The following is a 27,401-nucleotide window of genomic DNA, read 5'->3' on the forward strand; positions in this document are numbered from 1 at the left end:
TTCAAAATGAGACGTTTTAATAGAAGTGGTATTGCACAGCAATACAAGAATTAACAGTTTCTCTTAATATATAATGGCATGAATATTTTCTGTATCTGATATCTAGAATATTTGATTTGCATATTCTTCAAATATGAAGAATAAAAGCAGTATTTCCTCTCAAAGACATTATATGATGTAAATACAGAATTTAAAAGAACATATCATCAAGAAGCATGAATACTATTTTCCACTGTGGAGTCTAAAATGCTTTTGGAGGGTTTTAAACCTGGGAGACTTTTGCCTCTGAGATGTATCCGCAGAACTTTTTTTCCTCAAATTTTAAGAATTTTGAAACAGTGTCTTGCCAAATTGCCCAGGCTGGTCTCACACTTGGGATCCTCCTGCCACCACACCTGGCTATGATGTTTTTTATATGGTACCATAGTAACTCATAAGAATTGAGTTGTAAGAAGGAAAGGCGATCTAAGTGTGAAGTCAGGAGTCTGCAGCAGATAATGACTGCAAGATGATATAAGTTTTTGGTAACTTGCCAGGCTAAAGCTAAGATAATTTCATATGTACTATTTGTTATTTTGTAGAGTGGTATACTAACTTATATGCCTTCTTACCTCCAATTTTATGAAAAAATGAATATACTGTTGAGATAGACTTGTGCAGCAGATACTTTCAGTAAATAACTCATCTTGCTACAACTTATAAATTTAGGAATTAAAGTGTCTACTATAATTGACACTACTATAAGCCTAATTTAATGTGACTGTTGTTAAAATGTGTTTTAAGTTATCATGGTAATTTCCTACTCTAATAACAATGTGAAAAAAAAATACTCTTGAGCAAGCTGCATACCTATGCTCCAGAAACTTAACAGATCTATTTTCTTTTTTAAAATATATTTTTTAGTTGTTGATGGACCTTTATTTTATTCATTTATTTATATGTGGTGCTGAGGATTAAACCCAATGCCTCACACATGCTAGGCAAGTGCTCTACCACTAAGCCACAAACGCAGCCCCAACAGATCTAATTTCAATTATAGTTTCCAGATGTTAGGTAGGTTATCCAATTATCAATCTGGCTCATATTTCAGAATGTAAATATTCATGTCAGCTTAAATAATGCATATTCAAGTGGCTGGAAAATATTCTGTGTCCTTAATACTACTCATTCAGGGCTAAACTCTAGACAGTAATGTCATTAATGTTTTGCTGTGAATACATTAATTGACAAGCAAAACTTCGAAGCATTCTGAAAAAATTCTACACAGCAACGTGCAAAACTTGATTTTATCATACGTGATGAGCATTCCATAAAATTTGACAAGCATGCATCAGATTATTCAACAAATCAGCAAAAACGTATTTTTAAAGTTTTCAAATTGTATTATTCGTATAAAGAATTGCTTGAGGTTTCTGGAACTAAAAAAAAGACCACAGGTTTTGAAATAATTGATGACCCCATTCACTTAATTTGATGAAAAGTCCTGTATGATGGACAACATGAATCTCTATCCATTAGAAATTTGTAATAGAAAACATACAATGCTCATGAAATCCTACTTGAATACTATCGTCTCCCTTTTCACCTCTCCTGGGAAGTAGCCCTAAAGAAGCAACATTACGGGCTGGGATTGTGGCTCAGCTGTAGAGCATTTGCCTAGCATGTGCGAGGCCCTGGGTTCGATCCTCAGAACCACATAAAAGACTTTATCTTTCTCAGAGAATTCATGCAACACTCTACCACTGAGGTACATCCCCAAATTTCTATTCTAAAATTTCTCATAAGTATATCACTTGTATTGCATGTGAACTCTGTAGAACTTTCTGAATCTGAGGGTTTTTTTTGGGGGGGAGGACTGGTTTTGGATAATACTAATCACTATTTCAAATACTACTTTTGCCCAAGTTTCTCTGGTTTTTCGCTTCCTAGAACTACAACTTAATGTATATTGGGCTTTTTCATTGTATCCTCTCAGTCTTATTCTCCTCGATTTTTCATCTTTTCATGTCTCAAAAATTCTAATTATTTCCTGTTTTTTTCTTTTAGTTTATTAACTCTACTATTTGCTTTGTTCAATATGTTACAAGACTGGTCTGTTCAGTTCTTAAAACATGGTATTTTTTGTTCTAAAATTTCCATTTTTAAAAATAAGTTTCCAGTTCTCTGTCTAAATTCTCAATATTTTCTTTATCTTCGCCTAATAACTCCAAATTCAGGAGGCTGATTCTACTGTTCTTTTTCCCTACAGGTTTTCATTTATGTTTTATGCTTCTGAGTGTGCCTAGTTAGTTTTGCTTATGTGCCAAGAGAAATAATAAGGCCTGGGATAGTGGCTTTATTCTTCTATAGCTTATTTGCCTCTCAGGCATTTTTGGGGCCCCTAACAGTAAACTACCACAAATGAATTGAAGAAGTGGGATGGTGCAAATATCAGATACTGCTGCAAGGAGGAAGATATTAGGCTCTACCAATTTTGGTAGGCACTGAACTTATAGTTTTGCTGTGGGGAGGGTCATAAGGGAAAATGTATACAAAAGAGATATGGGATACAAACAATTAAAATTGTGTCCAAAAGAAAAAAGCCACATTGCAGTCTTAATGTATAATTGATAAGACTTTCATGTATGTTCTCATATAAGAGATAAGACCTACAACAGGTTTTATCTGTTTAAATTCCATTAAGACAATTTAAAGCAGTACAGGTATAATTAGGCATTAATTCCTACATTAAAGTCATTATACATTTTGTAACTTGTCTCACTCAATAATGTGTGTTTATTTCTCTCTTATTTTAAAAGTAATTTAGTCACCCACCTAATCTTCTTAAGGTAGAGGCTCCTTATATTCTTGTGGAATAAATATTTGACAGTATTTCCTATAAGTGTTCTGTTTTCAGATGTTTCCAGGACACACAATATCTATGGAGGGAGTAAATTCCTACCTTGCTTTCAGATAACAATGACAAATGTCACTAGCACATATTAACAAGAAGACTTAGTATAAAGAAAATCCAAAGGGCTACACTTATTCTTGTAACTTTTTGACATATATATTATGTTTTTATGATATTAAGATCATAATATATTTTTATCAGCATGTCAGGGGTGGGCAAACACATTTATGACATGTGTTTAAATTGCTAGTGATCTTAGGTGGAGCCCCACAAGTAAAATAATCTATCCAGCTGCAACTATGCTAAAGGTCAATGTTCTACATGTGACCACCAAAGCAAATCCTTGAGACAGATCTCTCAGTTCTCCTTCCATCTCTGTAAGTAGGCCCACCATTTCTTTGCATTCCAATCTTTCTAAAACCATTTTAATCTGTTGTAAGAAAAAAGCAGGTCACTAACAGTCTAACTTTGGTGAGGACAGAAGATATAGAAAGCTTCTTCTGAAGAAACTATCTCAGTGTAGATGTCACACTAAGGCAATCAAATCTGTTTTGTTTTTAATTTGTTCTTTCTAGTTATAAATGACAGTAAAGTGTATTTGGACATACTATACATGCATAGAATAAATACAATTTGTTCCAATTAGGATCCCATTATTGTGGTTGTACATGATGTGGCATTACACTGGTTGTGTATTCATGTAAGGACAGGAAGATTATGTCCAATTTATCCTACTGTCTTTCCTATTCTCATGCCCCATCCCTTCCCTTTGTTCCCCTTTGTCTAACACAACAAGATTCTATTCTTCCCCTTCCTTCTTGTGGGTTAGCATCCACATATCAGAGAGAACATTCTGCCTTTGATTTTTTGGGACTGGCTTATTTCATTTAGCATGATATTCTCCAGTTTCGTCCATTTACTAGCAAATGCCATAATTTCATTATTTATGACTAATATTCCATTGTGTGTGTGTGTGTTTGTATGTGTGTACATCACATTTTCTTTATCCATTCAAAATCCATATGTAATAGAATAAAATTGAACCCATACCTCCCCCCTTGCACAAAACTCAACTCAAAGTGGATCAAGGACCTAGGCATTAGACCAGAGACCCTGTGCCTACAAGAAGAAAAAGTAGGCCCAACTCTCCAGCATGTCAGCTCAGGAACCAACTTCCTCAATAAGACTCCTAAAGCGCAAGAAGTAATTTTTTTGGGGGGGTGAGGAGGGGGGAACGGGACTGGGGATTGAACCCAGCGGCACTTAACCACTGAGCCATATCCCTAGCCCTTTTTAGTATTTTACTTACAGACAGGGTTTCACTGATTTGCTTAGGGCCAACCCACTGGGATTACAGGGGTGCACCACCATGCCCAGCAAGAAGTAAAATCAAGAATCAACAAATGGGATGGTATCAAACTTTTTAAAAAGCTTCTTCACAGCAAAGGGAACCATCAAAACATGAATAAAGAGCTTGTAGAATGGGAGAAAATCTTTACCACCAGCACCTCAGATAGAGCCTTAATCTTCAGAATATACATAGATCTCAAAAACTTAACACCAAAAACCCCCAAATAACTAATCAATAAATGGACTAAGGAACTAAACAGGCACTTCACAAAAGATACATGAACAGACAAAAAACATGAAAAAAGTTCAACATCTCTAACAATCAGAAAAATGTAAATCAAAAATGTAAATGTAAAATGTAAATCAAAACTACACTGAGATTCCATCTCATTCCAGTCAGAATGGCAATTATCAAGAATACAATTAACAATAAATGTTGGCGAGGATGTGGGGGAAAAGGTAGACTCATACATTGCTGGTGAGACTGCAAATTGGTACAACCACTCTGGAAAACAGTATGGAGATTTCTTAGAAAACTTGGAATGGAACCACCATCTGACTCAATTATCCTACTCCTTGGTTTATACCCAAAGGACTCAAAATCATCATAGTACAGTAAGGCCATCTAGTCTTTAGTAAAAACCCAATATCTGCTATGGAGGAAGCACTCAATAAATATTTACTGAATAAAGAGTAACTGAATTTAAGATCAATAAAAGGAATATTCCAAGAAAATGTTAAGTATTAGTTAAATTATCCCTCAGAAGATAGAGGGGCCTAGTTTCAGGGACAATATTCCTTATATTTCAAACGAGACAGATGCCAACAAAATTAAACAGTAGGAATTCACTCACCCACTGGGCTGCTTCCAGCTCCATTTGGCACTGTGAGGTCTGTAGTGCTCAACATCCCACCTAACAACATTATGAAGAGGTGAGAAGGGCAGAGAATGAATATAAATGAACTCTCCTTATTTGAGTATGAACTGAACATGATGTTAACCTTCACTCCACTCCTAAAAAACATCAAAATAAAAACTAGCCCAGTCTGAAGTTCACATTAATGTGTGATTTGATATATTCTGTACCACACACACACATATATATATATGTGTAAACTATACATGTAACATACATTACTATACATGGTGTGTGTGTGTGTGTGTGTGTACACCCACACACAGGAATTTACCTAGTAAGCTCTGGATGAGTTTTGCTTTTCTGTGTTATTAATACCAAATGATATATATAAATAAGAATGGAGATAGTATATATTGAATATCACCAAATCTAGGATTTAAGAGAAAGGAAATACTGAATCTCACAGGCTAATGCAGCAAATACACTGCAAATTTCTGCTTGCTTAACCAAATCAGGTAGAAAGAAACGCCAAAAAAAAAAAAAAAAAAAAATCCACTAACTCTCATCAGATGAGTTTATTTCCACATTTCTAGCAGGATGGCTCACATAAAATCAACTTTAAATCTCTATTCATGATATACTAATTAAATGTTCTGCCTGTTAAATATTCTCATGATAAGGAACCTACTGTGATACATGGTAGGTTCTCTATGTTGTTCTACTTTGCCTGCCAAAATAGTCTCATAGTAGATTAGTCCCATGGTAGCCATTCAAAAAATACTTCAGTTATGTAGCAGTGACTCCTGCTCATTCAGACAATAAAATTAAGACTAACAGAATAAGAAACTTACTATGTTAGCAACTAGTTTTTTTATCTTCTTTGTTAAAGAACTAGCAGTACAGATGTTACTACATACTTGCATTGCCAGTACTTGGTGGTCTCTGAGGAGCTCCTGGGGATACATTTCTATGTAATGTAGCTGGAGGTGGAGATAGCATGCTTGAATCTGCTAATGTTGAGCTGGCTGCCAAAGATGGCGACACAAGTGAACTCCCTGGATTAGAGTAGGATAAAGCATTAGGACTGGTCACAGGGACTGTGACAGACATTGAGAAGTTCTGAGGTGGCAAACCAGGCTGTAAATAAAAAACAAGAAAGAGAAAACTGTTAGTTTTATTTTCACCTACATTAAGTAACTTATTTATGAACTTTAATTTGACAGGGTAACTCAAATTATTACAAATGGAGGATGGGAACAGTCTTAATCGATATGCAGATTTAAAGCTGTCTTCTTTAGAATTATATTTGAATGTGAATATGTTTGACATGAACATTTTCAATTTTATATTTAATGTATACTACAATGTATATATTCTATATTTCAAATATTCATAGAGATGAAAATTAGAAGTCAAAACCTGATATTAAAGTATTACTGCTGAATTTAGACATTACAAAATTTATCACTGTCATTACCAAGTAAGCATTAATTATCACTTTGATGCGAACCAGTTTAATATCATTACATTCCTATTGAGAGATCCCAAATATATCAAAAGGGAGCAAGAGTGTACACATAATTATTAACTTAATACAGCAACGGGACATTATAATGAGGCCCCAATCTGATTTGACTGATGGACATTCATAATTGGCAAAATTAAAGAAAAAAACAAATAATTATAACACAATGAAATCTGAGTGTAATGAAAATGCATAGAAACAACCTAAATAACAAAATTAATTACTGATAAGATATTAATGAGTTTTCTGGTATTTTCCTTAAATTGTATGAAGATTAAATTACAATATTAAAAATGCCATCTTCTATTCCACCAAATTATTTCATACCATTTTAAAAGGATATTTTCTATTTTCCTGTTCCATTTCTTCCATAAACCATTTACAATATACTGTTGACCACAATAAATAAGTCCTCCTTATAATTTAAAGTGTGTGGGGAGGCAGTTTCCTCTCCTTTCATTTTAAACAGTGATTTGCATAATAAAAATTGCACTGCTAATTCAAAGTTGGAAGACTACAAATAGCTTATGTACTCTATTCAATAATTTCAGGTGGGAAAATTATAATAATTCATCAACAAATATAAAACAATGAGAAATATTTTTCAAAAATAGAACAATTTTCAGTTTAATGCTAACTGCAAGAATATCATCATCCCTGTGAGATCAGAAGGGTTTTTCTTTGGTGTTGTTTTAAGACTAATGGCATACCTCCTCAAAGTTATTCTTCTTGAGCTTATTCTTATAGGACTACTTTGAAAAAAAATTATCTATAAGGTACACTTTAGGGCATTGTTTTAAGAGAATTAGCTCTGACAATGAAATAAATATCAGCATTGGAACCATTTGTCTCACGAAGGCTATACTTTCATACACAGAATTAGAAAATCAGATCCAGAATAACAATCTTAAGAAGCTCTCACTATGGAACTTTCAGTGAGAAGAACTCTGAAAATCTATTAAGTCCAGGAGCATGAGCTCAAAAAAGTACTGTTTCACTATGGTTAGTTATATGAGCACAGAAAAAAAATTTAAAGTGACTATTTATTTTACAACCAGTTTATGAACATTGCTTCCTTAACTTAAAATTAATCCAAGCCTTTCTTCCTTATTACCAGAATCAGTTATGACAGGAATTTGAAGGTATCAATGCCAAGTGCTTCTGAGACTTTTACAAAATGCCAGACAGTAAACTCAGCTCTACTAATGTTAAAGCAACTATATAAAACAATTTCTAAAAATTTAGAAATATTTGGCATTCTCAAGATTTATTTAATCCCACATCTTATGTCTTATATATAAAACATATATGTTTTAACTCATAGGAAAGAGAAGAAAGTCTTATTTATTTCCTTTATTAAAAAACATGGTATTTTAGAAGTGGAAGGGATCTTAAAATTATGAGCAAAGCCACTCACTGTATAGATTAAGAAAGTAGAATTCAGGATGTTTAGGTGCCCCATCTAAAGATATAAGGGCGTGTAAGTAGCAAAGCCTGAATTAGAATGTTCTCACTTCTACATTAAAGACGCTGAACATAAACTATTATAAGATTTCAGCAAATTTTAAATTTATATAGAGCAAAAAGGTTAATAAAATACCTTCTTTTCCCCTTCTATTTATTATCATAACTCACTGTAAAAATAATTAAGATGTCGGATCAATCTCTTCATGCATAAGATAAGCACAAACCATACTTTAGTACTCACTGCGATTTTATGATTCCGCATCATATTATCAAATTCCTCATTAATTTTTTTATATTTTTCTTCTGTATGTGGAGTTAGCACATATGAAGTATCAGGGTCTGGGCTGTCGCACCCTCTGTGTTCCTTCTTGTTCAGAGCCTAAATAATGAAGTTAACAAAAAGGATCAACAAATAAAAAGTAGAGGTAAAATGAAAGTACTTACAGGGCCTCGTTTGAAAATAAAATCACTATCTTCATTTAGTTTGCTGAATCTGTCCTCCGAGAGTGGACTGTGCTCAAAGTAATCGTCAGCATCAGGGCTCTCACAACCATTAAGGCCTTTTTTTCTTAAAGTCTGAAATACAATTGGAAAATTCACACACAAATAATGCTAACTTTCCATGAGTTGTTTTTTTTTTTTTTTGTATTATTAAGAGAGCACAGATTGAATGAACTGAATTATTTAAGAGCCACTGAAATGGTTTTCAAATGATCAAAGAAGTACTAATTCTTCAAGTAAGGTAAACCTAAGACCTACATAAAATTAATTCAATTGTACATTAAAATAAAAGGAATACTGACTTGTTTGGATTCTTCCTTTTAGAATTTCTTAAAAAATATAAATTTCACAATGTTCTAACGGTTAACAATTAGAATGTGATTACAACCTGATCAACTTAAGTGCTAGAGCCAATTTATAAAGAAATAAATTAGAAATTTACCAAAATGATGCTTTGAGAAGTTATAGTGCACTGAGCATTTCAGCAACTTTATTTACTGACTTCCTTTCTGCCTATGAGAATTTATTTCAGTCACTAGAAATTAGTCCAGAATCTCAAAAATTTCATTTCTAATTTCTTCTTGAATGTTAACAGTTTCCCACAAAATTCTAAAATATAAAAGCTCAAGTCTAATATTTATATGCGACTTATGGTTCTTTTGTATGAAGATGTATATATTACTGACTACATATTTTTACAATTTGCATTCCAGGGTTATATGGAATGCACCCCTTTCCCTTTTATTAGCTCAATCTACAGAGCTGCTTCATAGATTGGTTTAATCCACTGAACTGACTTTCTTCAGAATTTTCTTGAGTGTTGTTAAAGCTTCCCCCTGGAGCATACTGACATTTTTTTACACTGGGTTGTAAAAATATAGCAGATGGTTAGTTTTCTATTTCTTTAACTTTAAAATCACCATAAAACAACTTGTCTAAAATTAAAAGAATTAAAAATCAAGGATTTGGAGCTGGGCACAGTGGTACGTACATGCCTGTAAACCAGAGGCTTGGGAGGCTGAGACAGGAGAATTGCGAGTTCAAAGCCAGCTCCAGCAACTGTGAGGCGCTAAGCAACTCAGTGAGACCCTGTCTCTAAATAAAATTCAAAACAGGGTTGGGAATGTGGCTCAGTGGTTGAGTAACCCTGAGTTCAATCCCTCGTACCATCAAAATAAAACAAAAAATCAAGGATTTGAAGATTTATAAATGTAAATGTTCATTTACATTTGATTTTATTGTTTTTTTAATCTGTACATGCTTAAAGAAAATCGTAAGCAACAATTACTATAGATATGTTAGCTATTCAAATGTTCATTTACATTTATAATGTCAAATTAAAAAATACTCTTGGGTATTATTTTAAAGTAGAATTACTGGGTTCAACAACTTAAATAGTTTTGAGATTGTTGATTTTCCAACCAACTCCACAAAAGTATTAAGAAGTTAAAATTTTCTACTGAGGCCTACCTAATTAGAAAGTTTGATAAACTAGTTCTAGATGAGTTCGTCACAAATTATTTAAATTAGATTTAATATATATTTTAAATTCATAATACATATTAGTATCCTTTAAAACTTGACTTACAAACATTTTGTTTATTTTTTCCCTTTTTAATCTTAAGAAAGTAGAATGCAAACACAGTACATCAAAATTTAAGAACTTTTTCTTAGTTTTTCCAAAGCCAGATTCTTTGGTGGGGGTGGTGGGTTACCAGGGATTGAACTCAGGGGCACTCGACCACTGAGCCACATCCCTAGCCCTATTTTGTATTTTATTTAGAGACATAGTCTTTCTGAGTTGCTTAGCACCTCACTTTTGATGAGGCTGGCTCTGAACTCGCAATCCTCCTGCCTGAGTCTCCCAAGCCACTGGAATTATAGGCTTGTGCCACCATGCCCAGCAAAGCAAAATTATTTCAAAATTTGATTTGATTTTTTTTAAAATTTATGTATGCTTGAAGAAAATCATAAGCAACATTACTATAGGTATGTTAGCTTCTCAACTTTCTTGGAATGTGCCACTCAATGCCTGAAGCTCTTACTGAAACACAATTACTAAACAAGAACATATAGTGAACACTACATCTTTTTCCCTAACATCTGTCCCATGGCACCAAGCTCTGTGAATCTAATTGCATGGACATTATGTTTACTTAGCCATAAAAGGTCTTGCTGTTCAGAACACTAAGGGATGGAGACCTTTACCCACCCCATCCATGGTAGCACGTTCTACCTGCCAAATTTCTGCAAGCTCCTATCAGCACTGAAAATGTTAACACTTGGAATAATGAACAACACATTGAACTCTTATAACTGAGAAACAGACCAAATATAACAAGTACCTATACACAGATATTATAATGAAAGGAATGATTTATTCTAGTCTTTAATCACTGGATGCTTGTTTCTTAATTTTCACATATCATAAAAGACTAGTTAACTCAGTTTTGTCCCTCTTGGTATACTGAAATGTTATCACTGAACTCTCTACAAACAGCAATCACCAAGTATATATCTCTTTAAACCTACAGAGGAAAAAATAATACAGCCTTTGTTTAAAAAAAATGTGAATTTTTTTTTTTTTTCTGCAAGAGAAAGGCTAACTTAATTATGGGGAAAGAAAGTACTCCAGTATCACTGGCTCTGCAAGCCTTCACTTCAGATGAGTTCCTGTCACAGCCAGGGAATTTAGGAGGCAGTATCAACTCTGTAGATAACAAGCTACTGTACCTCTGTTCAACAGCCAACTTGTGTCTCCTTATCAGCAAACATGAAGAGTTGTTTTGAGGACCTAATTACCATAAAAAGACTTTTTCTGTCGTCTTTATCATTACCAAATAGCATAATAGTAAAAATTTCTCCTGTGTCACTGGTACTAACAAGTGGAATTCTGTAATCTATTAACAAGGCCAGGTGAGGCACACAAGAAACAGATGAGCTTCAGTTTTCTCATATACTTCAAGTTACCCACAATAAAAACATTTAAGGCTCTCACTGTGGGGACTCTGGGGGAAAAAATCATTGAGAATACCAGCACTATGCACTATCTTTGGCTGTTGCTGAAAATTATGTTTACTTCAGGGTGAAAGACAATAACTTCAAAGAATTATTTGTGTGTGTGTGTGTGTGTGTGTGTGTGTGTGCGCGCGCGCAAGCGCACGCGCTATATCCCCAGCCTAAGAAACTATTTCTTGTAAATGTGACTGACAGTATTTCAGTGCCATCAATGGCAACTTTAAGGGAAAAACTCAATTGTGCCCAAATAACTTTAAATTTCAGTGGTGTGTATTTAAGCTGACTTATCCTGGATTTCCTTTACTAACTGTATTCTGAAATCTATATTACAAACTGCTAAAGTGAACATTTGATAAGCAATTATAATTAATCAGTTCAAGCTGACTTGATACAATCTGTTTTAAATCCTTCATATGAGTGTTTTAAATACTTTTAAAGGTTCTAATTGGCAAGGTTAAATGGAATCTGAAAAATAATGCACCTATATTTTTCTTCAATCCTTTTCCACAGAAGACAAATCTTATTTTTGGAGGCTCAGTTAAGCACTTTAAAAAAAACTTTTTATAGCTGTCACCAATAAAGTTAAATTGAACTGGGATTTTAATAATGGTTTTTCTTTTTAGTGATTTGGGCCAATGCAGGTACTTTCTGCATGCTGTCATTTATGGTACAAAATATAAGATTTAAATAAGTATATGTCCTTAGTCAACATTTACCTTTCAACATTAGTTATGTAAAGATAAAATGTAAAATATTTTTAAATGGACCAAAAAAGATTTTTAAAAATTATGGTATCTTTAATGAAAAACTATGTATTGTCTAGCACATAAACTTTAAAGTTATCTGACTCTATGGAGTTCTTGTCTTTGTCATTAAACTATTTTACAACTCTATTCAGATAGAATGCAAATAATTTGTGTATAATGATATGCAAATGATTTTTGTACCATAGAAGTTCAATGCATTTCTTTTCCCCATTGTGGAAAAGCTATTTTTTTTTTTTTTTAATCTATGAAGCCAACTAAATTGGCTTTCTTGATGGGTTTGTATATTTGATCTTTGGATTTACCTATCAACCAACTGTGACTTTTTTTTTCAGGTTCCTACAATAGTTAACAAATTAAAAATCTTTGTGGCCTATTGATTTTCAATCTGTCTGAGACAAGTATGAAACTACCCTTCACTCATCACTGACAGGAGATTAAAAGAGTTCAACAGCCCTTGATATGACTCACAATTAGACTGAGCACTGGTTTTTAAAATAAAAAAGTAATGTGTTATTTAAAAAATAGCTTGAAATTTTTGATTAATGATCTGTATTAATATTATATCACAATAATATTAATACATTAACACAATATTAAAATATTAAGGAAGTATGATTAGAGAAGGTTTTTGACTTTTCAGTATTTGTCTTTAAGAAATTAAGAGTGATCCTTAATTCTTGTGATAATTTGCAATTAAATGTGTTTGGGATAACAGCATTAAGAGTGGAACTGTCTGGGGCTGGGGTTGTGGGTCAGTGACAGAGTGCTTGCCTGGCATGTGTGAGTCACTGGGTTCGATCCTCAGCACCACATAAAAATAAATTAATTAAACAAAGGTATCCATCTACAACTAAAAAGATAAAAATTAAAACAAAAAAGAGTGGGACTGTCCGAAACAGCAAAACCTACCATCTCCTGGGTTCCTTTCCATCTGAAGCCAACATGACCTAGAGTGAAATGAAGTTGGTGGGAGAAGAGTGGGTCAGGTTCTGCCTTAACCATATTCAGGGAAGTAGGAATCCTACACCACATCTTCAACTGTTCTGTGCTAGAAATGTCCAAATTAAACTTTAAAAAGAGGGTTTTTGTTTATTTTGTATCGAACAAACCAGTTTTACCAAATGAAGAGGGATAAAGCCTTCTCTCTGTTGATCAAATACCTCTAAAGTTGGGAGACTCTTTGAAACACTAGTACTTTTTTTAAAAAAAAAATCCCCCCTTTTTTTTTTTCAAGAATACATAGTAATCATACATACTTATTAGTTACAGAGTGATATTTAAACTCAAAAGCCTATATATATATAGGCTCTTGAGTTTAAATTTTCCATACAAATTTAAGGAAAAACAGTAAAACCCTGAAATTTAGTGAGTATTCCGGCTAGACTCCCCCCACTCCCATTCAGATTATAGCTACCTTTGTTTCTTTGACTAGGCTATTTTACAACTTTTTAAATATAGGCATTAGTTAGCTTGCAAGAAAATGGATAGTTTGTGCAAATAATTTTTGTCCATAGAAATTGTTTCCTGTGAAATACCATGGATTATCAATCACCCTGTGGAAACTGACCAAACTTATCTCCATAAATTCACTCCAATATTTTTAAATTATAAATTTGATTCATTTTACACGAAGACCATCAGTTATGCCTTTAAGAGAGTCACCTTGCAAACTAGTCTTGGTAGCAGAGACCACGGATATCATCAAAGATGGATTTCCTGGTGTCAGGTCTTCAGTAATTCAAATATTCTTTCCTGTCTTTGAGTGCCATATGTCTCCTTTATCTTGAGCTACTTCAAATGAGTTTTCACCACTTATAATTAAAGAAACTTTTTTAAAATTTATTGGTTTTTAGTTATAAGTGGACACAATATCTTTATTTTATTTTTTTAATGTGGTGCTAAGGATCAAACCCAGTGCCTCACGCATGCTAGGCGAGCACTCCACCTCTGAGCCACAATCCCAGCCCCAAAGAAACTTAATGAAGAAAACTGTCAGTGACTCTTTAGGTCACAAATTAATAGTATCCTCATCCAAATTATGTATTTCCCAAAAAAGTCTGGCTTGTGCCTCCAAAACCTAGAATCCACAAGGGTCCTAAACCTGAAAGTGACAATTATTTACCATTGTTGGCCAAAGACAATTGATACAAAGATACTTGCCAGATTAAAGGCATGTGTTCTTCTATTCTACTTATAAAGAATGAGTAACCATACCTTCCAAATTCAAGGAAACATTGACAGAATTCTGGGTATACGGTACTGCTTGACAGACCCTATACATCTGCCTCTCATTTTTCAGTCTACATAATAAACCTCTTGGTGAAACTAAGATGGAAAGAATAAGAGAAGGGTAAAAAAGAGAAAGGAAAGAGACTCGAGGACGCAAGAATAATGCTGTTCAGACTTTTTCTAAGTATACCCATGTTTTTCTTTTACATAATAACCTTAAACAAGCATATATAAAAACGGATTACTCATTGAGCAGAGGCAATTCATTTTAAATGGGGTTCTTTTTAAAATCTCATGCTAAATATTCAGCAAATAGTTACATAGTTAAAATTTTAGACATGTACACTTTCCACAGAAGTTATACCTATATTTTATATAAGTGCACATATGGCATATACACAAAAATACATGAGTTACAATAATCTCTGGTGTTTGTTTAGAGTTAAATCAGGACATTTTCCATTCTAAGTGTATATATTTTATATATGCACACATGCACATACACACAAATATATGTATAACTATAATGTCTAATGTTTGTTTACAGAGTTAAGGAAAACAGGTTATCTTTCATTTTAAACATGTACAAACCACATTTAAATCATGTAGGGGCTTAGAGAAAAACGGATAGGTATCTCAAGGAATTGGCACTTCTGAAATTTTGAGTCTATATTAAATTTTTGATTCGAGAATCTATGCTACTTGCCAAAACCTCTGACAGGACTGAAGTTTTAACTGCCATGTACAAAGAATTACAAAATTCTCAATATGCACTAAATTTTATTTATTTATTTATCATCTATCTATCTATCTATTTGTTTATTTATTTATAGTGGTCTAAGGATTGAACTCAGGGCCTTGCACATGGTAGGAAAGCATTCTACCAATAAATTAACAACCCCAGCCTTAATACATTCTAAACTTTGTAAGATAACTGTCAAGTTCCATTCTAAACTAATGGAATCACAGCACTTACAGGTGAAACTATACAATTAAAAGTACTCAAAAAGTGTATATGCATGTTTTTTAAGTGCACAAGGAGCTAGTCCAATAAATCAATCCACAATTTTACCGTGTATCTTAAATCTTTTTTTTCTGAAGCCAGCTGAGCAGTAAATACCCACAAATACTGGCTGAATGGATACTTAGTACCTCCAATATAATACAAGTGCACACAACATAATTACTTGTAAATAAAGGAATAACTTGTTTTAAGTTCCAAGGAATTCAAATTAGACTATCAGAAGTTTTTAAATGTGAAAAAGTTCTCTTTTGACCCGATTTTAATAAGTATTTCCATTCTGAAGTAGATACTATTCTTTTTAGTCATTCTGAAAATACTCAAAACAATTATTTAAAAATTTGAAACATGCATAAAGAAAGGTACATGAAAATTTAAAAAAATAATTATAAAGTGAACAAGTCATTTCAATTAAAATAGTCCCAAGCCAGAATGCTATATATGTCCTTTAATCAACCAACTTCTCCTCTCCCCATATAGGACAATACTATACTAACTCTATGATGACAATTTCCTGGATTTTCCTTATAGGTTTAGCACATAGATACATATCCTATAATTAGAATTTAGCTTTGCCTACTCTGACTATATGCAAACAGAACCACAGAGAATAATATATTGTATGTGATCTTTCATTACACATCATTCATGAGTGATTACAGTGAATTCTCAGGAATAGAACTGTAGTCCATAAAATACATGAATTCTGTAATAGACAACACCAAACTGTTACTAAAGTAGTTCTACCAATGTGTACATTTCTATCTTTAATGAATACTGAATTTGCATTCCCCCAATTACTAGTGAAATTCAACACATTTCATAACTATGGCCATTTAGATTTTCTCTTTTGTGAAGCAGCTATTCAAGAACTTTGCCAAGTTTTCTACGAATTGCTTTTTTCTTACTGGTACATAGTTCTTTCAAATGCAGTCAGTATAGGTCCTACGTTAATTTTATGTATCATAAAAATCTTTTCCCATTTTATGGCATTTTAAAATTTTAATCTTTGTATGAAGGGAGGTTAATTTTATTTAATATAGTCAAACATATCATTGTTTTCTTTTCATTATCCTTACAATAGTGATTTTTAGGTCTTATATAAGAAATTTTCCCCCACCCCAAAATTATGAAGGTATTCTCCTATATTATCCTCTAACCAGCTTTAGGTCTGTAATCTTGCTGGAGATTATTTAGTGTAGGATTTGAGATATATTCAATCTCAAGACTAATTTTAAGAGTTTGTTCTTTCCTCTTTGATCTGTGATAGCATGTCATTATATATTAATTATCTTTGTATGGATCCAGTTCTGTGCTATTATTCCACCAGTATGTTTGGTCATTGGTAATTGTGTTAATGTCACAGTATCTTAGTTACTATAGCTTTAAAATTACTCTAATATACTTATTGCAAATCTTCTCACCTTAATCTTTCTTCATGTCTCTTTTCCCTTTGAACTGCAGAATCAGTAAGGTTTTTATTTTTAATGCCTCAGAATTCTGAGTGGCAATTCACTGACTTATAGAGATAACTTTATGTAGCATGGTTATATACAATATTAAGACTTCCAATTCATGAATATGGAATAATGCTACATTCCTGGCATAAAGCCAAATTAGTTATGATCTATTTTCCCTTCTGTATAATCTGGGATTAAATTTCTGTATTAGCATAAATAGAGGCTTTAACACAAAAATCCACAAATCCCACTGGCTTTACATAATGAAAGTTTATTTATTGTTTATACAAAGCCCAAGGAGGGTATTTCTTAGTCTCAGAGAAACTTATGTGAGACTCAGGGCCCAGAGTCTTTTTCTGTTTTAGGGGGGAAAGGGAACTCGTAAAGATGGAACCCTGAGCCTCATAAATGCTAAGCATACTCTCATCCAAGCAGATACACACTCCCAACCCTGTCCAGAGTCATTTATCTTGTGGCTCTGCATATAGGACCTTTGAGTCCCCTTCTGGATTCTTTACACCTGGTTGTCAAATAAAAGAGAGAGTGAAGATCATGTGGGAAATAGCTCATAGGTCAGGCCTAGAAGCAGCCTGCATCATATCCATCCATATTTATTTAGCTAGAACTCAGTCACATGTCCATTCTTAACTGTAAAGGAAGCTGATACAGAGTCCAGACAAGTTTCCAGGCAGTAGAGACAGTTTTCATTGTGAAAACGAAAATGTCTCCAATAAAAAAGATGCGAACACAAAAAAAGTGAACTAATATTTTGCTTAGGGATTTTTCCATTTATGTTCAGTGAGACAGAACATAAATTCTGGTTTTCTCTAGCATTCTCTTAATTGGTTCTGCTACCAAAGTTAGGCTAGTTTCAAAAAATGAAAAAAGGAGAGGTTCTTCTTTTGCTATTCTCTGGAAGAGTTGTGAAATACATGCATTACTTCCTCTTTAAAAATATACTAGTAATTACTTCGAGGCCATCTGGACTTGGAGTTGTAAATCTGACAATAAGAATTATTCTCTCTGAAAATAAGATTATTTTTTTCTGATTGTTTTGCTAAAATTATATTTTCCTGGCAACCGGTCCACTGAACAAAAATTTTGAGGAATAGGAAAATAATGAAATTATATATGCTGGCTGGGGATATAGCTCAGTTAGTAGAATGCTTGCCTTGCATGCACAAGGCCCTGGTTTCAATCTTCTAGCACCATAGGGAAAAAAATTATATATGCTGAAAAAAGTATGTTAAAGCTGAGTATAATGGTGCACACTTCTAATTCCAGCTACTCAGAAGGCTATGGCAGGAGAATATCAAGTTCAAGGCCAGGTTGAGTAATTTAGTGAAAACCTATTTCAAGTTAAGTTTTTTTTTGTTTTGTTTTGTTTTTTAAGGCTGGGGATATAGTGCTGAAGACTGTTTGCCTAGCATGTGCAAGGCCCTAGATTTAATCCCTAGTATAAAAAAAATTTTTTTAGGTTAAAATACCTATTGAATAGAAAATGGACACCTTTCTGATTCCGTAGTTCATCTCCTATCTTAATAGAAGAGAATATTAAAGTCAGGAGAGATTCAAGTACTCATGCCATATCCTACCTCATCATATAGCTATAAAGTAGCATAATTGGAACTAAAATCTAAGTCTTCTTATGTTTAAACTAGTACTCTTTCCACTATGCTGTGTTAGTTTAGCCAATCAACAGATTGCTTCAAACAGTTAACAAACCAAAAGGAGAATAGATAAGAGCACTGTGATCTAGTACCACTTTAACCACTGAGAAGAGTTAACATTTATTATGTCTTTGGTCAAAAGCATGTCTTCGTATTTTTCTCCCAGTTTTTCCATGATCCTAACCACATCTTCTTCAGTGAGAAATATGTTGTTTAGGCTCTGGTTTCTGTGAATTCTAAGATCTTACTCAGTTCTATGATCCTAGGTTTGACTGTAAAGATCCTAAAGCATGGTAATACCTCCTCCACTGCTTCCCTCAATTTCTACAATTTTGGGGACCTGGTTTTCCAGGAGCTGGATACTAAGCCACCAGGTAGTCTGGTCTCAACTAGTCACCAATGTTTTAGATGTCGCCACTTAAATAAATTCTTTGATGATGCTGATTTTCAGTGTCAATGCTGATTTTCCTGAAAAGTCAGAAAAGTGTATCGTCCAAAGTCCTGGCTTTTGATTCTTCACTACCCCTTTGTTTGTTTACTAGATACTTTAATTTGCCTTTTTCATCCAAAAAAATTCATTGAAAGCATCCTACTAGTTAGTTTCACATACTTACTTGCAGTAGTCCCTGCTTTCTTACCATGGCAGCTTGAGTTGGTCTTGGCCCTTTTCCAAAGCATAAGGTAGTTCAATTGCAAAGCTGATATACAAGTGTTTCCCTTCATTCTTGAAGATATTTTCTCTGTATATAAAACTCAAGGTTGGGTTCCTACTCTATTCTCTATTACCCTAGCACATTTATCACTGGACTCCAGGTTTAATTTGCTGGTATTTAGAATCAGCACTGTTTTGAGGATAAATCTGTTTTACTTGTCTTTTGTTTTCTGCATTTTCACTATGTCTGTGTAGTTTGTTTCATTTTTCTTTTAGATTTATTCTGCATGGGATTTATTGGGACAGTGGCTCAGGTTTTTGTTGTTGTTGTTGTTGTTGTTTTGAGAGAGAGAGAGAGAGAGAGAAAGAGAGAAATTAATCTTTTTTGTAAATGGACACAACACAATGCTTTTTATGTGGTTCTGAGAATCGAACACGGGTCCCACCCGTGCTAGGCGAGCGCTCTACCGCTGAGCCATAATCCCAGCCAAACGCATGCGTATTTTATCAGTAAGTAAGTGACACTAACTAGTGGGATGCTCTCAGTTTTTCAGCTATTTTATCCTGGCAAATTACTTAGGGCAGCTACAGCTTTAAAGAATTCTTGACTTTTGTATTCTGTTCTCTTAGATTTGGGCCTAGCATAGTCCTTAAAGCTCTTTGATATTATGAAATATTTTTTATAGTTCACCTACTGTTTTTAGTTGTCTTTTAGCAAGTGAGTTAATCTAGATAACCTGGCCCAAGAATACTGAACTTTTTTTTTTGTAAGTAAGTATTTTTAGAAAAATAATGAACTAAGCTTTTCTAATGATATCCAAATAAGCTATTTTTGTTGATGTTTTTGCTTTATTATTATTATTTTAAGTTAGATGTGGAAGATTTAGGCAGCTCATCAAGGTTAAACAAAAGAATTTACTATTCAATCCAGGAAATTCTATTCCTAGCTAAATACCTAGGAAAATGAAAACATATGCCCATACAAAAAAGTGTTATAGGGGTATAACTCAGTGGTAGAACACTTTCCTAGCATACTTAAGGCCCTGGGTTTGATCCCCAGCACCACTATCCTGCAAAAAGTTGTGCATAAACTTCAAAGTAGCAAATGGATCTCATTTGGCCAAAGAATGAAGTTCTAAGATATGCTACAATATGGATGAGCTTTAAAAATATCATCTTGAGTGAAAAAAGTCACAGAAGACCACATATTATATGACTCTACTTATATGAAATGTCCAGGACAAGTTCATTGACATATAAAGTAGATTAGAGGGTTAATCTCAGTTATGTCCACATACTTCAATAAATAACTAAAATATGCACTCAATGTCATAATAGTGAAGGATATTTGGGTAATGATTTATATAGTACTTCATGCAGGTTACTGAAAGCTTTGAAAATATTTACTATGATCATGAATAATTATCATATGGAATTCATACCTATTGATTACTATATCCTAGTATGATAAGACTGCCAGTGAACAGAAACATAAAAAACAAAGCCCAATAAAACTTCTGAAAATAACTTTCTTTATAACCAAAAAAAAAAAACAAATCTCAGAAAAATAACTTTCCTACTCTGTATAATTTTCTTTTAAATAAAATAGCAGTCTTTAATCCAGATGAATGTAAACTAGGACACATTATCTTATAAAAAAAAAGAGAGAGAAAAAACCTCTGTGTACTTAAACAATAGTCTGCTCTACTATGATATGTTTTTGTAATGCAAACTAGCTCAGATGCAAATGGCACTAGGAAATGATATCAGTATAATAAAGAGGTCACTTTGGTTTGCTGGTGATTTTTTCCTAGGAAAGCGGAACCAGAAAAGTGGGAATAGTATTAGAACTTTAGCAGGAAAGGAAAAATCCCTCAACTTGGCTACTGTACTGACAATGTAAGTATTAATCTGTATTACCAGAAATTTTTAAAAGAAGGCTTTAGATGAGTACTCCTAGTCTTATAGATTATACTTTTTCCCATGCCCTCTTTAATGGCAGCCTCCACTGGCTCACCACTATACTTCCATCTGTATTGTCCTAAGATCCACCAATTCCATCCCAATGAAAGGCTTACTAGCATTTCTATTCAAGTAATTTTGTACATTTATAATCTCATCATGGTAGTCACTAACTACACTAAGTTGCCTAATTGAACAGTTCAAGTTATCTCCCCAATTATTACTTGTGTTAGTTCTCAGAATACACAGATATATGGGTTTTGCAGTTTGTGAGGTTTTCAGGAATGCATAAATCTCAATACATCAGAAACCTCTGTACTTTTTTATTTTTAAAAGTAGGTTTACTTCTCTGAAGGCTGCGAATAATACATAGAATGAGTAGACGCGAGGGGTGAGGATGAGTTAAAAAAGTCATCATTTCCAATGTTACAGAGTAAAAAGAATCACATTTCCTTCACTATTGACTTCCTTCCACTTATAAAACAAACAATATTTTTGTCCCTACTAGTTTTTGTAATATTTGATGTAGTTTTAATTTAAGAGTATCATAAATGGGTTAACAATGAAGTAAGCAATGCTACCTTTAGTTCATATCTTCAGTAAACTGTGTGTTGGATATTTACTGAACACTGTGAAAATACTAATATTCTTTTGTAAAGTCTTGCCTCAAAAGATCTACAGTCTTTCAAAAGACATTATGTAAGTGTAGGTTTTGTCACTATGTACTAATATGATCTGGACAATTTTGACCTGGCTTCCTTATCAATTAAATGAAGTAACTATATTTTAGTTTCCTAAACTTTTTATACCAACCTCTTTTCACAATAGTTTTGATTATGTGTTCATTTGTGCATAGAAAATAACAATGAAATGATTTTTAAAAGAATTTAAAACTGAAGGTTTTATTACAAAGGTTATTTATTTATAATATTTGGGAATGTTAACATGATGCTCAACTCTAAAAATTTCCTTTTTTAAAACAAATGATTCACTCGAATTTTCTACAGATCAATTAAGAAAAAGAATAAAGTGTCAATACATTACAGTCTTTGGAATACATCCTAAACTTCCACTTTATAATCTCCCCTCTCCATTCAAACCAAATGGAATAACATTCCTCTTCTTTCAAGTCTCACCATTACTAAAAAAAAAAAAAAAAAACTATCACGATTACAAGATGGGATAAATTATATTTTTAAAAGTTATAAACTTCTTTACAATGTTGATTATCTGCTGCCAGATTAACATTTGTGCAATAATGATTTGACTACCTAAACTTTTAAACACCTCCAAAGGCTGCCCAATACACCCCCCCACACATATATCTCACACGTTTCAAATGACACAGCTTGGTACTAAGTCACTCTATTAACTATATCCAATTTCTTTATCACCTCATATTAATCTCCTATACAAACCCTCTAGACCATAATTTTGCATACAATATGAGATAATACTAGGATTTTTTCCCTCCCCAACAGATATCTATTTTTTCCAGCACAGCGTATTAAAACTTTCATTTTCTCATTAATTTATTTGCATTTTTGTCAATCAATTAATCATATACATATCAGCTCATTTCTGAACTCTCTATTAACTGTTCTACTGAGATATATATGAATATGTAAAGTATACGCAAAAATCACACTATCCGGACGACTGATAGAGCAAGTCCTAAAGGTAAAACATCCAGCAAGAATAAGCCAGTCAGCATATTCCATTCTCTCTCCACTACTATCACTAGTTTTTCTGGGCATAGGATGTGGGAAGGAATGCAGCCTAAAGCATACAAACTAATTTTAGAATATCTGCTGGACATTCTGGGATACAATTGATCTAATATTTTTATTGATGCTTAAATAGTCAATAGCCACATGTGATTACTTAAACTGAATTTTAAAAAAAAAAAAAAAAACCCTAACAGTTTCTCAGTTGCACTAGCTATATTTCAAAGGTTCAACAGCTACTCATGGCTATTGGTCAGCATGTTGGACAACCCAAATATACAACATTACTATCATCACTAAAAATTCTATTAGACAGTGCTGTTTCAATGATACTATGTGCAGATACAAGGCCTGAAGCTGTTTCGCCAACATGAAAAAGTAGGTATGAGTACAAAACCAATGCAAGGGGAAGACAGAGAGCCCACTTCAACAGAGCCTCATCAGCACACTGCTAGAATTTTGTTATATGATATAACACACACCCGTCCTTTTTCCCAATCCCGCCCCCACTTTTTAAAAACTTGTTCTAATTATACATGCACTTTGACACATTCTTCTGTTGAAGAATAACACTGGTTGTGTAGTTGTATATGTATATAGGGTAATAATGTCTAATTCATTCTACTATACTTCCTTCCTACCCTCATATTCCCTCCCCTCCCTTCACTCCCCCTCTACCTAATCCAAAGTAACTCTATTCTTCTCTAGCCTCCCCCCTTAATCTCCAGGATATATAAAGAACTCAGAAAACTTAACACCAAAAAGTAAACAACCCAATCAATAAATGGGCTAAGGAACTGAATAGACACTTCACAGAAAAAGAAATACAACTGATCAACAAATATATGAAAACGTGTTTAATATCCCTAACAATTAGAGAAATGCAAATCTCACTCTAGTCAGAATGGCAATTATCAAGAATACAAGCAACAATAAATGTTGGTGAGATGTGAGAAAAAGGTATAATCATACATTGCTGGTGGGACTGCAAATTGGTGTGACTACTACAGAAAGCAGTGTGGAGATTCCTCAAAAAACTTGGAATGAAAGCACCATTTGACCCAGCTACCCCAATCCTTGGTTTATACCAAAGGACTTAAAATCAGCATACTACAGTGGCGCAGCAACATCAATGTTTATAGCAGCTCAATTCACAATAGCTAAACTATGGAACCAAAACACCCTTGTTTTAAAGACTAGTTTCAGTCAGGTCTTCTGTTGCTTTCAACCTAACCAATATGGCATAGTTTTCAAACAATTGTATAGTTGATTGTTACAATCCCTAAGATTTATAACTTTAATATTTTCTCTGTCCTATTGAAACACTAAGTGGTACAACAAGCATTCAGTAAATAAATATTATAGTAAAGATATGCGAGTTAGAATACTAAACACAGAAATTTACTTTGAATTACTAACAAAATGTCAAAAAGAGTTTGAGCTCTTAATATCAAACACCTTTTACAAAATGCCTAAATGCTTATCTAAAGCTATTTTCTACCATCCTTCAAAAATTTTTTTAAATTTTTTTTCCAGTTGCAGATGGACACAATACCTTCTTCTTCTTCTTCTTCTTTTTTTAATGGAGTGCTGAAGATAGAACCCAGTGCCCTACACATTGGAGGCAAGCACTTTACCACTGAGCCACAACTCTGACCCTCAAAATGTTTAATACCTCAAACATAACATAGGTAGGTTTTTTATTACTTCAAAGTAATAACAAATTTTAAATACTTAATTCATCTATACAAATGTAGAAATGGCAATAACATATTTAATTATGTTTTATGCAATAATCCTATATGAATGGAAACATAAAAAGCAAGCTGATTTTTAAAATTCCTGCACAAATATTACTTGTTATTTGTTTCTTCTTCAAAACATCAACATTTTTAAGATTTTCAAGCTAGATTCTGTAAATAACTTAAGGCCAGAAATTACACAAAACAACGAACTATTATAGGAAAAGAAAATTTCTACGAAAGCAAAGCATGACAGAAAAACATTCTCCACTGAATTACAAGAAGTAAATTCTAACACACACAATTAAGCTGTAGTCTATTCTAGAAAGCTAAAGCACAGTCTATTTATCAAGTCTTAAAAATTGCTAGCATTTATAAAAATATATAAAAGATTTACCTGCTAATGTTTTACTGCTAATGAATTAAAATAAGAACTACAACAACCATTCTTTAAATAAATAAACATAATCTCATTTCTTCTAAACATATAGTAACATTCTTCAAAGAACATCCTTAGGATACACAATTATCAAAGTACATGTTAACAATTGTGAGTCAATTAAACAAAAAATGTGAAAAATCCTCATGTATGTACTTACTTTCTTAAAATACTACCATTTGAAACTTCACAGGCACGGCCCTAATTCCATAATTATAAGTTAAAAAGCAGAGTTCTGGCTAATCTAAGCAAAGAAGATATCTTCTATAGAGATTTTAGATCCTTAAGTAGTCTTTTTCAGAAATAAAATAACTTAATAAATAAATACTGAAAACTGGGTGTCACCTGAATTTTAACATATCTGTTCAAAGTGCCAGTTTTCAAAAATTACATGTTTCCAATGGATCTTTATAAAAGAGAACTATTTCACCATTTAAAAATATCTATATATTTCACTTTATTAAAGCATACACAGAACACTGATGAAAATGTTAAATACCCAGCACCACCATTTGCTTTAAATAATCTTCTAGTTCTAATTACAGTATAAAAATTTATATACTGAATGATTACTGTTTGGTAGGAAATATAAATATTGGGATTCTAAGGGCCTTCAAAGCCTTACTAAAGTGTATCCAACAAAAGGACTTCTGCAGTAAAACAATAATATACCCAACACATCATCTTGTTAAGAAAAAAGAAGCAGGATGGTCATTTACCATTATCTACCTGGGTCTGGTACACAGTCATGATATATTAGTGAAATAAATAAAATATGTAGAGATAATTCAATATCTTTACTCCTTCTCTCTTTTCTCTTCCTTTCTCTGCAACCCCTTTCAAAAATTGCCATGCATTTCTAACACACTTTCTTGTCTGAGAATGTAAGACAATGAAACCTAGCAAGCTATTTTATTAAATTCTTTCAGTGACTAGGCAAACCACCAGGTTAAAGTCAAGCACCTAAATACATCATGAGATGGTGGTTTACTTCTCAGGTATTAGCTAATCTTATTATTAACATTACACTACAGCTATACTTAGCTGATCTGTCTTCATAAACTGGAGAGTGCAGAAATTGTCTTAATTTCCACCTAAGTTGCCCTTTGGACATAAAATACCTTCCCTCTATCCCATTCCCTTCTTCAACCATTTCCTGTTAAAAACTGGTGATAGGGTCACCTCTAGAGGAAGTTCACTCTAACCACTCTCCATCTCCTTTTTCTCTTTGGTCAAAAATTTGACCAGTGCAATGAAGGCCTTCCAGAATAAAAAAGAACACTTTATATCTACTGATGAGTATTAAAATAATTCCTGAACATATGGACATAAAAAGGGCACAGATATTGGTGAATAATCACAAGAAATGTCTTACAGAAACTTACATTACAAAGTGATATATATCATCCTTCCCCCACCCCCGAACTCATTTATTTATCAAAAACATCAATCTCTGATGGAGAAAAATATGACCTCAACAAGAAAAAACACACCTGGAGATGCATAGTTTCTTATAAAAAGCACATAAATGAAGACCAATAATTGTATGAAAAAATAATAATATTCAAATACATAGCAAAATAAAAATAGTAAAACTGAAATTGCAAGAGCTATGGTGACTGCTGTGTGAAGTGATGGTGCAGCGACATGTGGGAAGAGGAGGAGGGCCATGAGGATTGTGTGCCTCACCCTGTGAGTCATCATCCTGCTGCTTCAGGCTCTGTTAGGAATAAAAGAGCAGGGCAGGGGGCTGGAGGTGGAGGAAAGCTTTGTCTTGTCTTCAGATGCCTCATTATTTTTTCCCTTTCCCTGCCGCTCCACTGCAGCCCTGTAAAACATTAGGCAAGCCTCTTAAAACACTCCCTGTCTGTTCCAATCCTTATCTATAATATAGGGGGGAAAGTGATTGGTTCCAAAAGCCTCTCTGAGGATATTTTAAACCTGTAAGAAAACTGAAGCAGAATCATGCCTTCCAGTTCTACCGGGTCAACACTAGATAAGTCAGTTAACTTTCAACCAGATTCCATCTCTTACCATGCTCCCACACCTTTCAAGAAGCAACCATTAAAGGAGCTACATTTGAAGAAGCTCTTATAACTATGTAGAACTGAACTGAAA

The 27,401-nt window shown here is 33.3% G+C and overlaps 1 protein-coding gene across 11 annotated transcripts in view; it reads right to left on the bottom strand.

The window, feature by feature from the left end:
- The window catches only part of Mef2a (myocyte enhancer factor 2A), a 154,532-nt gene that overhangs the window by 27,756 nt on the left and 99,375 nt on the right, over positions 1 to 27,401 (bottom strand). For 8 of the 11 annotated variants that reach the window (XM_058576830.1, XM_058576832.1, XM_058576833.1 and 5 more), the window contains 3 exons: positions 8,337 to 8,474; positions 6,021 to 6,240; positions 5,098 to 5,157 (listed from right to left, as the gene is read on the bottom strand). In XM_058576830.1, coding sequence (XP_058432813.1) covers positions 5,098 to 5,157; positions 6,021 to 6,240; positions 8,337 to 8,474 — 418 coding nt within the window. Of the gene's footprint in view, positions 1 to 5,097; positions 5,158 to 6,020; positions 6,241 to 8,336; positions 8,475 to 8,539; positions 8,672 to 26,972; positions 27,112 to 27,401 lie in introns of all 11 variants that reach the window. The other 3 variants (XM_046436114.2, XM_046436131.2, XM_058576848.1) reach the window with 2 other exon arrangements.

The sequence above is a fragment of the Marmota monax genome, unplaced genomic scaffold, assembly GCF_021218885.2.
Source record: "Marmota monax isolate L192 unplaced genomic scaffold, Marmota_monax_Labrador192_F-V1.1 WCK01_AAM20220418_F8-fsc00005, whole genome shotgun sequence".
NCBI lineage: Eukaryota > Metazoa > Chordata > Mammalia > Rodentia > Sciuridae > Marmota > Marmota monax.